The sequence below is a fragment of the Nuphar pumila genome, chromosome 6, assembly GCF_984573655.1.
Source record: "Nuphar pumila chromosome 6, dmNupPumi1.hap1.1, whole genome shotgun sequence".
Classification (NCBI taxonomy): domain Eukaryota; kingdom Viridiplantae; phylum Streptophyta; class Magnoliopsida; order Nymphaeales; family Nymphaeaceae; genus Nuphar; species Nuphar pumila.
The window spans coordinates 3807239-3822167 of record NC_143254.1 but is presented as its reverse complement, the minus strand read 5'-3'; the positions used below and the strand labels follow the sequence as shown (position 1 = coordinate 3822167).

General features: G+C 37.3%; 2 protein-coding genes across 3 annotated transcripts in view; one reads left to right on the top strand and one right to left on the bottom strand.

The window, feature by feature from the left end:
* Positions 1-11634, top strand: part of LOC149833688 (type I inositol polyphosphate 5-phosphatase 1-like) — a 36853-nt gene extending 25219 nt beyond the window's left edge. For both annotated transcript variants that reach the window (XM_090010949.1, XM_090010950.1), the window contains exons 6-11: positions 4286-5126; positions 5544-5728; positions 6033-6141; positions 6389-6531; positions 6622-6859; positions 11385-11634. In XM_090010949.1, coding sequence (XP_089867075.1) covers positions 4286-5126; positions 5544-5728; positions 6033-6141; positions 6389-6531; positions 6622-6859; positions 11385-11399 — 1531 coding nt within the window. In that variant the 3' untranslated portion in view covers positions 11400-11634. The remainder of the gene's footprint in view (positions 1-4285; positions 5127-5543; positions 5729-6032; positions 6142-6388; positions 6532-6621; positions 6860-11384) is intronic.
* A 1187-nt stretch (positions 11635-12821) lies between these two features.
* The window catches only part of LOC149833687 (UDP-Glycosyltransferase superfamily protein), a 50834-nt gene continuing 48726 nt past the window's right edge, over positions 12822-14929 (bottom strand). The window contains exon 15 of the mRNA XM_090010951.1: positions 12822-13018. Coding sequence (XP_089867077.1) covers positions 12959-13018 — 60 coding nt within the window. The 3' untranslated portion in view covers positions 12822-12958. The remainder of the gene's footprint in view (positions 13019-14929) is intronic.

Below are 14929 nucleotides of genomic sequence, written 5' to 3'. Positions count from 1 at the left end.
ATTCACTCTTATTTTGAACCAAAAATTTTTGGAGAAGCCAAACAATGTACTGAATGGAGAGAAGCCATGGAGAGTGAACTCAAAGCTCTTAAGAAAGCTAACACTTGGGAATTTCAATCTCTTCCCAATGGCAAGAAAACTATAGGATGTCGATGGGTGTTCAAGGTCAAGACTAAGAGTGATGGTTCTCTTGAAAGGTATAAGGCTCGTCTTGTAGCTAAAGGGTACAGTCAAGAATATGGGATTGACTATGAAAAGACATTTGCTCCAGTAGCTTGTATGGTTACTGTCAGATGTCTTATCACCATTGCTTCAATTCAAAAATGGAATATTTACCAAATGGATGTCAAAAATGCCTTTTTAAATGGAGATCTTAATGAAGAAGTTTACATGGATGCTCCACCTGGTATGGAAATCCCTAAAAATAAAGTTCTTCGTCTTCGTAAAGCTCTTTATGGACTGAAACAAGCACCCAAGGCTTGGCACGATAGGTTTAACAATGTAATGACTGAAAATGGTTTCACTTCATGCTATACTGACACTGCATTGTTTGTTAAGAAATCTGATGCAGGGATTGTTATATTATTGTTATATGTTGATGATATGTTAATAACAGGTGATGATATCAAAGGAATCAAGAGCATTAAATCTATTTTGACTTCAAAATTTGAAATGTCAGACTTAGGATTTCTGACATATTTTTTGGGAATTGAGGTTGCCTATTCTCAGAGAGGCTATTTTTTGTCTCAAACTAAACTTGCTTGTGAGATTCTTGATAGATCAGGAATCACAGATGACAAGGTCTGCGAAACTCCTGAAATAGTAGGTTCGAAGATGAAGATTGATGATGGGATTCTCTTAAAAGATCCCACACCTTACAGGCAACTGGTTGGATCCCTAACGTATCTCAGCATTACCAGGCCTGATATTTCTCATGCAGTACATGTTGCTAGTCAATTTCAACATGCACCTACTACAGTCCATATGAGCGCCATCCTTCGCATCATCAGATACATAAAGGGTACAGTAAAAAAGGGAGTATTTCTATCTTCTACGTCTGAATTAAGTTTAATTGCTTATACTGACTCTGATTGGGGAGGTGACACAAATAACCGTCACTCCACCACTGGTTTCTGTATTTTTTTAGGTGAATCATTAATCTCTTGGAGATGCAAGAAGCAACAAAAAGTATCGCTTTCATCCACCGAAGCTGAGTATAGAGCCATGGCATCTACTACCATGGAGATTGTTTGGATTCGCAACTTGTTGGAAGATATGAATATTCAAGTTCAAGGGCCCACAAAATTATGTTGTGATAATAAAAGTGCAATCTACATTGCCAAAAATCACACATTTCATGAGCGCACGAAGCATATCGAGATGGACTACCACTATGTTCGTGAAGAATATTTAAGAAAAACCATTGACCTTCCTTATGTTACATCAGAATATCAACTGACAGACTTCTTCACTAAGGCGTTGTGTTTTCCAAGATTTAACTTCCTTCTTGGTAAACTTTCGGTCGTGACACCCTAAGTTTGAGGGGGAGTGTTAAAATATTATGTCTCTTTTAACTGAAAACTGAAATACCCATCAGGGGTATTTCAGTCCTTTTACTCAATAGGTGTCAGCCACCCTAATGAGCTAACATTTTTACTTTTTCTTTTTTTATTTACTTTTGCTTTTTACACTTTTTTTTTCTTTTTGACTGTTGTGAAAGGGACAGCTCCATATAGCTGTTGGAGCTGCCCCAACAGTCACAAATGTGACCGTTGGGTGCAGCTCCAACTGTCATATTGAGCTGCACCTGTGGCTTCTTTTAGCATTATAAATAGGCCTTAGTGGCCCTTGTAAACATATTCTTTTTTGTGAGTGCATATGCAATATTGTAAAGCCCCTCTTGGGAACTTATGAATTGAAGTTCATTTTGTTTCATGCTGTTGTGCATGTGTATCCGTGCCTTCGTGCACTTGTGAGTGTTCTCCTTTGTGCCTTTGTGCACTCTTTGTATTTCTTGTATTGTGGTGTTACACGCAATCTCTTTTTGTAGAGATTTTCACAGTCTAGTCATATCTTTTTGGATGAATGTGCTCCTTAATAAAATCCATGCATCACAAGCCTTTTTTAACTTAATAATGTTAGTTGCAATCTTGAACTCCATGGTATTCATAAACCATGCGAGTATTTAAGCATTATTGGCCTCTCAATCCTCTATTTTTTTTATGTTCTTGTAAGGCCTTCTCCTTTTCTTCTTCAGAGAAAACTTTAACTTGATCTCATTCTCTTCTCGTTAGCTTTAGTTGAGGTTCATTAGTGGTTCTAGTTCTACTAACAAAACCCCAAAGCTTTTTCCTCTTGATATGGTTTTTCATTGCATTAGCCCACATCAAGCAGTTGTTTCTGTTGAGCTTGTAGGAGATGACGGAGGCAGATTCTCTACCCATGTTGAAGAATAGAACTTGTAGTTAGAGAACAAAGTTTGAAAATGACAACCACTTCAAAACGAGAACACCCAAGATAATTTTCAATACTACATGAGCCCAAGGCTCTTATACCCTGTAATGAAACAAGAAGTGCACAATCACAATGCCAACAAAGGGCTACACAAGTGCACGATCATAATATGGCCTCTAATAGACTGAATACAATCTCACAAAAGAGAATAAACCTCACAAGAACACAATATAGAATAAGATTTTTTTATATTCACAAGACATATGTTAAAAAGTCTATTTGAACCCTTCACAAGAGGCTCTATTTATAGAGCAAAATACACACCAAAGAAGGCTGAAAAGGGAGGCCATCCAACGAGGGAGGCAGTCCAACAGTCGTTTGACTGCCTCCAATGGTCAGAAATATGACCGTGTTGGACTGCTTCTCAACAATCAAATAAGATTTAATTAAAAAATAAAAAACAAAAAGACTAAAATAAACAAAGAGAACAATACAACCCCTATTGGATTTTATAACATATACAATAACCAAAATACCCTTGATATACATATAGTTATACAATATACGTATATTAGTTATATATATTTATATGTACAATGTATTTTAACACCCATAACTTCTTTCCCTTGATATGATGGTCCATAGCGGTGGCCCATATCAAATAATTGGAGTCATTTAGCTTGAATGCAACCACTCTCATGGATTATTTTTTGCCCATTTTAATAGAGAGGAGTTGGATAAGAAACCTTTATGGTGATCACGATCTTTGGAGAAGTCTTTTTCCTTGTAATCACGATCTTTAGAGAAGTTTCACACAATCTCAAGAGTCGTAGGTTCTGATACCATGTAATGAAACAAGCGGAAATAAAAATGACAAATCCACAAAGGGATTACAATAAACAAAAGAGATTACGCAAGCAATAGTCCACTATGGGACAATATAACATTCAAATGAGAACAATCACAAAGGCACACTGTGCATACAAACGCCACAAAGGGGACACACAACACATAAAAAATATAATCTTCACTTATGAAAATGCTTAGAAAGCATTAAAAGACACAAAGGGGGAAGCCCCTATTTATAATACAGCCAAGAGATAATGGGGCAGCATAATACAGCGAAAAGGTAAAAATGATGACAGCCTAATACTGCCAAGAGGTAATGGGGCCAGCCCAACAGCTAATTGGGCTGCTGCCCCAACAGTCATATGAAAACAATAAAAAGAAATAAATAAAAAATAAAAGAAAGTAAGCCTCTACTAGGCTGACACCTATTACATATAGGAAATAACTGAAATACCCCTGATGGGTATTTCAGTTTACATAAAGCAGAATATTATATATATATATATATGAACAAAGATACATATAATTTAACAGTGTGGTCACGTGAGAAAGTGCATATTTACTTCTGATTTCACAATTTAAGTTACATGTTCTTTAGTCCTTTCTCTGTCTGCAACCAATCATTAAAAATTGGATCTATCATGAATTAAACAACCTTCCCTCATGCAGAATTTTAAGTGCATGATGGTGTTTGAGTAATGGAAACTGCACTAAGACTGGCAATCAACCTGAACAGGTCCAAGTCTGAGCCTTGGGTTACACAGGCCTGGTGAACTGACAAACTCATGCTAGTCAACCCAGGAATCAGTCTCAAGTTGCAGCATGACAGTGTATGAAATATCCTAATTAGAACTTTTTCCACATAATTTTCAGTTGCATATCTTAAATGTGTTATTGTTATTTGCAACCATCCTGTTCGCCAAGTATGGCATGCATTTTTAATTTCACACTTTCTAGCTGACAGATGCTTGCAAATTTGCAGCCTTCAGGAGATTGTTCCATTAAATGCTGGAAATGTACTCGGTGCTGAAGATAGCCGTCCTGTTTCAAAATGGGAGCACCTCATTCGCAAAACACTAAACAAAGTGCAACCTAAGAAATCAAAGGTTAAATGCCATAGTGATCCTCCTTCACCATCAAGGTTTAATCCCTCGGAAGACATTCCTTCTATTGATGATGAAATATCAAGTGACAATGATAACCACGATGAAGCTGAAGAAAGTTCTGAGGATCCATTGAATTTCTCTGTGATTGATGATGATGAACATCCACAATGTGTAAAACAATCTAGACTAGCAAATGACTCAATGCATCCCACAAGTATTTGTATAGATGCATCACAACGACCCCACTCACATGATGTGAAGAGACTGAATAGATTGTATCAGTTAAGTGGGAACTTACATAACGCGGATCTAGGATCAGGCACATCTGATACTCAAGTGAAGAAGATAACCAGAACATATAGTGGCTTAGAGAAGGTTGGCTTGAGCTGGCCAGAGAGGCCTTTAGACTTGCTAGACCAACATGACCTTGAGAAACAAAAATCTTTCAAGCCATGTAATTCTTTTAAAGTTTCAAACTCCAATAATCTTTCTCACCTCAGAAGCTGTAATGGATCACAAGCTGAAGAATCAATTGCAGTCACTAGACTGGAATCTTTTGGATACAAAAGTAGAAGACCTGTCTATGCAAGGATAGTCAGTAAACAAATGGTCGGAATTTTTCTTTCAGTTTGGGTAAGCAGAAAACTCCGAAGGTTTATTCACAACTTGAAGGTGTCCACTGTTGGAGTTGGTGTTATGGGTTACATCGGCAACAAGGTGAGTAATTTGTGAACCAAAGCATGCATTGTATGCGATTTTTAGCAATAGCCAACAAATTTTCTTTCTTTTCTTTTTGGCTGTGAGGGAATGAATGGTTGTAATGAAATCTGGCTGTGTTCCTTCCTTACCATTAAAAGTAAAAGAGTGATAATAGAAAAAGATACAAAATCAAGATCTCTTGCACTGATTTTCTCAACAATTCATGTCAGGAAGCTTTATAAGTAACCTTCCTTAGTGCATAACACCACATGTTATCAGTAGTTCTTTTTCCTTCATTTTTCCGATCTATTTTGTTAATATACTTGATATCCTTATAACTTGTGTGGTCTGTTTTTTAGTTGAAATTTTTGGTGCTTTATGATTTTTTTTTATACGATGGTTGGGAATTTTAGGTCATGACCATTTTTTCTGCAGGGATCAATATCGGTCAGCATGTCCATCTATCAAACACTATTTTGCTTCATTTGTTCTCACCTTACAGCTGGTGAAAAAGATGGGGATGAACTTCGAAGAAATGCTGATATAAAAGAAATACTCCACAGAACACAATTCAACCCTGCTCCTAGCATTGGACTTCCCAAAAGCATTTTTGATCACGAGTAAGTGCAGGTTTTGAACCAACTCATTCTTTATTTGGTACAAGCATACTATCAATAAATTGTAAAAGAAAACCTGCATCGATAACAAAATCACAATTCATGAATGGACATAATGTCTTCCATGTTTGATCATGTCCACGAAGTGTACTGATGTATCCTAAGTGCAGTATCCATGTTATATAGGTATCACACCAGATATGTGAGATGCCAAACATCTAGCGACTGCAACAGTTGGTTATGAATACTATTTAGGGCATAAAATAATTGATTCTGCAACTGTTTTTAAGGTGCGTTCCCTTTGCAGAAGAATTATTTGGTTTGGTGATCTAAATTATCGAATCAGCCTATCTTATGAGAAAACAAGAGAACTCATCTCCAAGAAGGTATGGTCCGAGTTGGTTGAGAAAGATCAGGTATGTCAACCTTTGAATTCATTTTTTCTTTTTCTGTGTTCTGCTTTGGCTGAAACTTAACAGCTTATCTACTATGCATATCCTTAGTTATTCCTAGGATATTGCTTCATTTGCTGACTGTTCTAAGTCCAAGTCAACATAATACTGTGTGCATCTATTTTCAGCAAAATTGCTTCATCCAGATATGTCTGCTGCATAAAACTTGAATTTAACAATGTATTGAGCAGCATATACCATATTGTGACAGTTGACAAAAGAGCTGCAAAAAGGCTGTGCCTTTGATGGATGGAAAGAGGGTCGTCTAGATTTTCCTCCAACATATAAATATGAGTTTAATTCTGAGAACTATACTGCTGAGGAGCCAAAATCTGGAAGACGAACACCGGCATGGTGAGTTCTGCCTTCACAAAGTTTACGTCATTGTGCAGTTTTCTGAACAATTCTGATTCCTATATATAATCTTCATATGAACCCATTCAGGTGTGACCGGATCCTTTCATTTGGAAAGGGACTCCAGCAACTGTGCTACAAGAGAATTGACCAGAGGCTTTCAGATCACCGGCCTGTAACTGCTACCTTCATAGCTGAGGTTGAAGTCTTCTGTCATAAGAAGCTTCAGAGGGCCCTTACATTCACAGATGCTGAGCTTAATGAAGATGAACTTCTTGGAGAGATGGAGCTTGATTCAGGTCTTAGTCAGAAGTTAAGATTTGTGGAGGTAAGATTCTTCTCTGCTTATTTATTGCATTTTTGTTTGTGATAGTCAACTAGGGAACTCATATATATGAAGGTCATGGATTTGTACCAGATTGATTCTCCAACTGACTCAGTAGTCAATATAGCTCAGTAACTCAGGCTACTCACTGCAAAGAGTGCGTCCCTTGACTCGGTAATGACTTGAGTTGGGTGGACTGTGTCTAAATCGACTTGGCAAGCTTCCCGGCTAACTATTGTTTGTCTAGACCACGTTCACCATTATTGTTCTTGGGAATTTCTCGCTGAGGATTTTTCTGAGTTTTTTTTTAAAAGTGGGTTTTCTCAAGAAAAGCTATTGAAAATCTTGGAAGTTTTAAAAATTGAAGGAATATACAACAAACAACAACAACAACTACGCCTTCATCCCAAAACAATTGGGGTCAGCGATATGAACCAAAAAAGAAATTCATTTTGGGTCTTCCACATTAATCCTTTTCCTCCAATCATTTCTATCCAACGCCATGTCCTCGGTGAGGTTCAAAGCATTCATATCCTTTCCTATCATCTCCATCCAAGTCTTCCTAGGCCTACCCCGACCTCTTTTAACTAATATATTTTCCCATTTCTCCAACCTTCTAACTGGAGCATCATTAGGCCTTCGCCGAATATGTCCAAACCACCGTAAACGATTCTCTCGCATCTTATTTTCAATGGGTGCAACACCTACCTTCTTACGTATCTCTTCGTTCCGAATCTTATCTTTTATTGTATTTCCACACATCCATCTAAGCATCCGCATCTCAGCTACACTCATTTTTTGAATATGATGTCTCTTGGCAGCCCAACATTCCGTACCATATAGTAAAGCGGGTCTAATAGTCGTCCTATAAAACTTTCCCTTCAACCGCAATGGCATTCTACGATCGCACAGCACTCCAGTAGCACTTTTCCATTTCATCCACCCAACCTTTATCCTATGATTTACATCTCCATCAATTTCTCCATACTTTTGAATGATGGATCCCAAATATTTGAAATAATCATTCACCGGTATATCTTGCTCACCAAGCTTCACTACACTCCCATCACTACTTCGTTGCTTACTAAACCGACATTCCATATATTCAGTCTTACTCTTACTCAACTTAAAACCTCTAGCTTCCAATGTCTGTCTCCATAATTCTAACTTAGCATTAACCCCAGCTCTAGACTCATCAATCAAAACAATATCATCAGCAAACAACATACACCACGGTACATTTTCTTGAATTGATCTCGTAAGCTCATCCATCACTATCGCAAATAGGAAAGGGCTTAAAGCAGATCCTTGATGTAACCCAACCGTTATCGGAAAATTGGTTGTCACCCCTCCACAAGTGCGGACATTGGTTACTACTCCTTCATACATATCTTTAATTATACTAATGTACTTGAGAGAAACACCTTTCTTCATCATTGTCCACCAAAGAACGTCCCTAGGTACTCTATCGTATGCCTTCTCTAAATCAATAAAAACCATATGCAAATCTTTGTTCCTCTCTCTATATCTTTCAATAAGTTGTCTAAGAAGATGTATAGCTTCCATAGTTGATCTTCCAGGCATAAAACCAAATTGATTCTCCGATATCATGACAACCTTCCTCAACCTAGACTCAATCACCCTCTCCCAAAGTTTCATAGTATGACTCATGAGTTTTATACCCCGATAGTTTGTGCAATCTTGTATATCACCCTTATTCTTATATAAAGGCACCAAAGTACTCTTCCTCCACTCATTAGGCATCTTATTTGTTCGCCAAATCAAGTTAAAAAGATTTGTCAACCATTCTAAACCTTTCTCTCCCAAGCATTTCCAAGCCTCGATAGGTATACCATCTGGGCCAACTGCCCTTCTTGATTTCATTTTCTTCAAAGCCTCTGCAATTTCTTTCTTTTGAATCTTGCGCATGAAGTCACGATTTATCTCATGAAAAGGAATGGAGAAGTCTCCAAGATCTTGAGCATGACTATCATTAAATAGCTTATCAAAATAATCTTTCCATCTCTCCTTAATCTCCTCATCTTTGACTAAAACCCTTTGCGTTTCATCTTTGATACATCTAACCATACCCAAATCCTTCGATTTCCTATCTCTCATCTTTGCAAGCCTATAAATATCCTTCTCGCCTTCTTTGGTATCCAACTTGTCATAAACCTCCTTATATACCTTAGCCCTCGCGTTTCGAACAACTTTTTTAGCTTCCTTCTTTGCTATCATATACTTCTCCAAATTCTCATTATCACGACTCTTACTTAGATTTCTATAACACTCTCTTTTAACCTTAATAGCTAATTTGACATCCTCGTTCCACCATGATGTATCCTTACCTAGTGGTGCACCGCCTTTAGACTCACCCAATACCTCCTTAGCTACTTTTCTCATACCACCCGCTATCTTATTCCACATTGATTCTGAATCCTCCTCGAGACACCAATCAACTTCCTTAACTACCTGCTCTACAAACATTCCTTGTTTAGCTCCTTTCAGTGCCCACCACTTAATTCTAGGATCTATCCTATGTCTATCCCTTTTGCGGCATCGTCTAATTCTAAGATCTAAAATTAAGACTCTATGTTGTGTAGCTACACTTTCTCCTGGTATAACCTTACAATCGATGCAACAACCCCTATCTCTCTTTCTAAGTAGGAAAAAATCTATCTGACTCGTATTAACCCCACTTTTAAATGTTACTAGGTGAGACTCCCTCTTCCTAAACCAAGTGTTTGCTAAGATCATATCATAGGACAAACAAAAATCTAAAATCCTTTCTCCACTTTCATTTCTTTCTCCTATACCATAGCCTCCATGGATATTCTCAAATCCATCCCTACTAATGCCTACATGTCCATTAAGGTCACCGCCGATGAAAAGCTTTTCTCCATAAGATGTCTCTTGTACTACTCCATCTAAATCTTCCCAAAATTGATGCTTAATGGAATCATCTAAACCTACTTGAGGTGCATAAACACTAATAATATTAATAATATCCGTACCTAATACTAATTTAATAAGTAAAATTCTATCACCCTTCCTACGGACCTCAACTACATTATCTATAAACTGACGACTCATAACAATCCCTACTCCATTCCTATTCTTATTTATTCCTGTATACCAAATCTTATATCCCCAAGGTTCTATCACTTTAGCTTTCTCACCTACCCATTTGGTCTCTTGAAGACATAAAATATCAATCTTTCTCCTACACATAACATCTACTAACTCTACCAACTTACCAGTTAAAGACCCTATGTTCCAAGTGGCTAACCTAATTTTATGGTCTTGGACTAACTTCTTTACCCCCACCCGTCCAACAAAGTGAGAGAACCCTTGCCTATTTGACACCACACCCGGGCGCCGGTGTGACACGTCGCTTCTGGGCGACGACCTAGCAACCCTTGCACATTTATCACTGCCTCCGGGCCTAGAGAGTACAGCGCGTCGCTCAGTAGGGAACGCCCCAACGAAATTCTCATATTGGTTCATTTTCATAGGATATGACAGTTTTTATGCTGGCTGTCACAGGCCTACCGCAACCCTCCTCCTTTATCCGGGCTTGGGACCGGCAGTGTATAACTACACAGGCGGAGTTAAAAATTAAAGGAATATAAAATAATAAAATAGATAAGAAAAATAATAAGTTTTGCATTATTTTTCTTGCAAAAATACAAAGAAACAAATATGGAAAGGCTTTAAAATGTAAAAGAAACAAAAAAAAGTAGGCTTAAAATATATAAAAATAAGTTTTATCAAAATTATTGTGATATTATGGTAATATTATGTATTCCAGTGATGTTTTGAAGTTATTGTGATATTTTGCTAATACTTTCGGCTCACATTAAAACACCGGTAATATCATGATATTTTCAAAATATTGGTCACTATGGTCTAGACATTAGTCACTGTACAGAGAAATTCAGTCTACTCAGACTTGGACCCCAACTGTGACAAGTCAAAGCTTGCTGGGCAGCTGGTCATACAGATTTAGGTATGATCAGTCTTGACTCAAATCCTGTCAACCTTCTACTCTGACAACTTTTTTCAATGCTGATCTGTGTTGAGGGTATAAAACTAGATAGGGATACCAAGCATAATCTTGTGCCTGCTCCTCCATCCATCTCTGAGATAAGATGAACATTGTCCACTCAAAGCATGGTACTGACATGCTGGTTCCTCTGCCATATTCTTTTTTCAAAGCTTAAAACTTCAAGTTATAGTGATTGAGCATGGGATCAGCCTTGCACGTCCTGTTTCCTTGTCTCTGCCATTGGCCTGGGTCATGATACAGTAACCCAAGCCCTTTTCTGTTGGAATGTATTGGTTATATTGGATCCTGTTCAAAGGTGATTCAGCCCGGAATCCATAAAGCAGAACCAGAGCCTGAAACTGCATCAAGTATATGCAGCTGAACCTGGATCTGACTAGTCCTACTCTCTCTCTCTCTCTCTCTCTCTCTCTCTCTCTCTCTCTCTCTCTCTCTCTCACCGGTTGGTGTCCATGAATGCAGGATTTGTACAAATAGGACACCAACGGAAGCATGTGAATTTTTTGTCATCTTTCAACGTGTGAGGTTATCTGCTTAATGGGGCTTGGAAATGGTTGATCTAATTAACAATCCCCAACAAGCGTGCATTTATTCAGTTTGTAATATTTATTTTGGATTTGTTTATGTAAATCCATTATTTATTCATTAGCAATGCTCACAGGAACTCTGCTCAAGATTAACTTGTCCTCATTGACTACTTGACTAATTCCAAGTTGAGAGAATTTTTGAGCGAATGATAGATTTAAATTTATAGGATTACGAGATCTGAATCCGAGAGCCAACATGGTCCAAGCCTGAGATCCAATAAAATTAGAGCCATATTAGAGTTTCGTTGAGAAGTACTTTTAAAGTATGGTTTTGCATGTTCTGCAAAATTCTCCGGAGGAACTAGGATTTTTGCTAACATTCATGAAAAAAAAAGTTTTTTTTTCCCTTTTTTGTGTTTTCACTTGGAAAAGACGAACCTTGAAAGGAGCTTTGCTATCTGTGAACTTGAGTTGTCCTCTGTTCTGGAGTAACATAAAGATGTAGGATCCTAATGCATTGGCTAATGTGGGTTCTGCCAAAGGCACTTCAACTTTGCTTTATCTTTAACATTCAATAAATGTGGTGGATCCAAAAACCACCAACGTGGCTTTTCGTAAAAAAAAAAAAAAAAAAAAGAAAAGAAAACCACCCACATGAGTTCCCTGACTAGGGGCACCAGTGGTTTGTCACCTGACGTGAGATGATCACGGTTCGAAAACTAAAGGATGTCCAATGGACGGGGATCTCAAAGGTTTTACAGCCAACCATAAGCCTGCCAATGTGCGGTCAGTTATGGGAGGTTTCTTTTGGCCTAACCAAAAATAATATTAATATTATTAATTATTCCAAACCAGCATGTAGACAACCCTTAGAAGCACATATAGTTACCACATTCCAGAATGTAATAAAACTAGCAAAACAAGAGCCTAATTCATAAGATAAATTTTCAGAGCAAGGTTGAATCAACTGTAAGAGGGAAAAAAAACTTGAACATGTATACAAATAACAAAACAAAGCAATTCTGAATGACTACGTGGCTATTGATGCGGTTCACAATAGCTAGCAAAACACTTAAAAAACTTCAATGCGCAAGTGTCTTTGAAAATGGCATGCCCTAATCAGCATGATCTACCATTCATGAGAACAATGAACTTGCATCCATGTGTTTTTTACGAATTCAATCATGCAAACAATTATTGCAGACAATTCTGCTTCTATTGCAATGGGCTCAATCTTAGCATGGGACTCTACACATCTTCACTGGTGCAAGATATATTTTCTAACAAATTGGATGCCATGATAGATTTAGCAGAAACCACTATTGTTTGCGGCGGGGGGGGGGGGGGGGGGGGGGGCGGTGGGGCGCTCCCACCGACTATACCTCCATTGTGATCTTACAAATTGGAGAGTGAATTCACTGAAATACAATGGAAGCCCTCATGAATGCATAGAAACCGAGGTTAATCCCCTCATTGAAGCACAGGAGATATCACTCCAAAAGCAATCTTTCATTTGGTCAAACAGGCACCAGCCTCCTTGAGAACCCTCAGAGCTTCTCCAACTCCATCCTGCAAGTTCAAACTAAACCATTCAGTGCACAAAAGGAGAATGCAGAACTGTAATTTCATGGATCCATAGAAACAAACTCAATGGAAATACAATATCCATAAACAAAGAAAAAAGGATATGAATATCTTCAAATCATATACAAAAGAAATAGCAAGTACCAAGCTACTTGACAAACCAAGGATGAGACTTTGTGATGCCTCAAGACTACAATTACAAGTGCTCTAAATATGAGGTTCAACATCAGTAATGTGAACGCATACAAAGATCAAACATAAGGGACCGGATCCATATATGGATTAAACATTTTGGCATCTCTAAGATGCTACTGATTCTAGGGGGAAAATGACTTGATTCAACACCCAAAGGTGAGATGACGTATAGCAGTCATGGATTGTGTAAGCAACTAGCTTGAGACTCGCCCCAATCCAAATAGTTTCCCAAAAAATATAATAAAATCTTAACTTCTGATGAATACAATAAAAAAAGATCAATGTATCATAACCTTACATTAAGGCAGATAAGTAATGAAAATTATATCCACATAGCACCTGCATGGACCACACCTCTCCACTAGTTTGGCATTCATGCTTCTTGAATATCGTGATGGTAGACCAATACTCCATCCTATGGTAGAATATTCCACTACGATGTCAAATAAATGCCTACTATCTTTTTTTCCTCAAAAAGAAAAAAGAAAAGATTGTAACCGTTAATTAGATATTATAGGCAAAAGACCAAATAAAGTTCAGGAAAATAGAGCATTATATGAACACAATTAATGGTGAAAACATCTCATTTGACATTTCTTTCCTCAAGCAATGCCATTAGATGTTTTATCTAAATAACAAATATATGTTGAAGGGCAGAACGTACTGAATTTTTTATAGATTGAAAATATTGCTAAGTGCTTGGCTAACAGATGCAGATGCCAAAGCTTTCTTTGATAGGCAGTCTAAGCTTCCTCTTGATCTTGACTCCACATGCATGGGATATATACCACTACGAAATCAAGGGGAAACTTTCTACTCATTTTTCTGGGAGCTCTATTAATGCTTTTTAAAGTATATAAATATATATTATTTATTTATATTTATATATATGTGCTAACATATATAGAATCACTAGAATATGAGAACTGGAAATATGAGAACTAATGTGTGAACCGCGATTTTCATGGAGTTTTTGTTCTTTTATCTTGAATCTAACCGTATGGATGTGATCTGCATGCTTGGTTTTATAAGAACCCACTCTTGAATCGTCTGATTTTGAAGCATAAACGAGATTTTTTTAAGGCTTTAAAATCAATGGCTCATAATCTTCATAAATATTCAAGCATTCAAAAATCGTATTTTTTCATCAAAAATACACGATCCAACAGTTGATTCCTAGCAAATTCACCATGCCAAACACATCCACATGGTTGAATTTGCAAAAAAAGTGCCCATATTTCTAGTTCTCATATTCTAGTGATTCAACATATATATAATATGTTTTACCCTTCAGGGGTAATTTTGGTCTTTTTGACACTTGTAATAGGAACAGCCCAATAGGGGAACTGTTTTTTATTTCTTTTAATTTTATCTTTATTTTTTGCCATTTTGGCATTTGTTATATTATTAAGGGCATTTCTGTCCTTGATAATATAACCATTGGGAGCTCCCAATGGCTATATTTTGGGAGATCCTCACTCCCTTGTGCATAAATATAGGCCTTGAGCCCCTTTGTTAGGTATGCATTTTGTGTGCATTTGATATTGAATAAAGATTAGATTTTTATTTTGTGTGTTTATTTAAGCCCCTAAATGGCTATTGTGCTTGTACCTCTTTTGTGGGTTTGTATTTTTCGCTTGTTTGAGGTGAATGAAAACTTTTTTATCTCATTATAGAGACAAGGTTGAAATCTGATTTTAA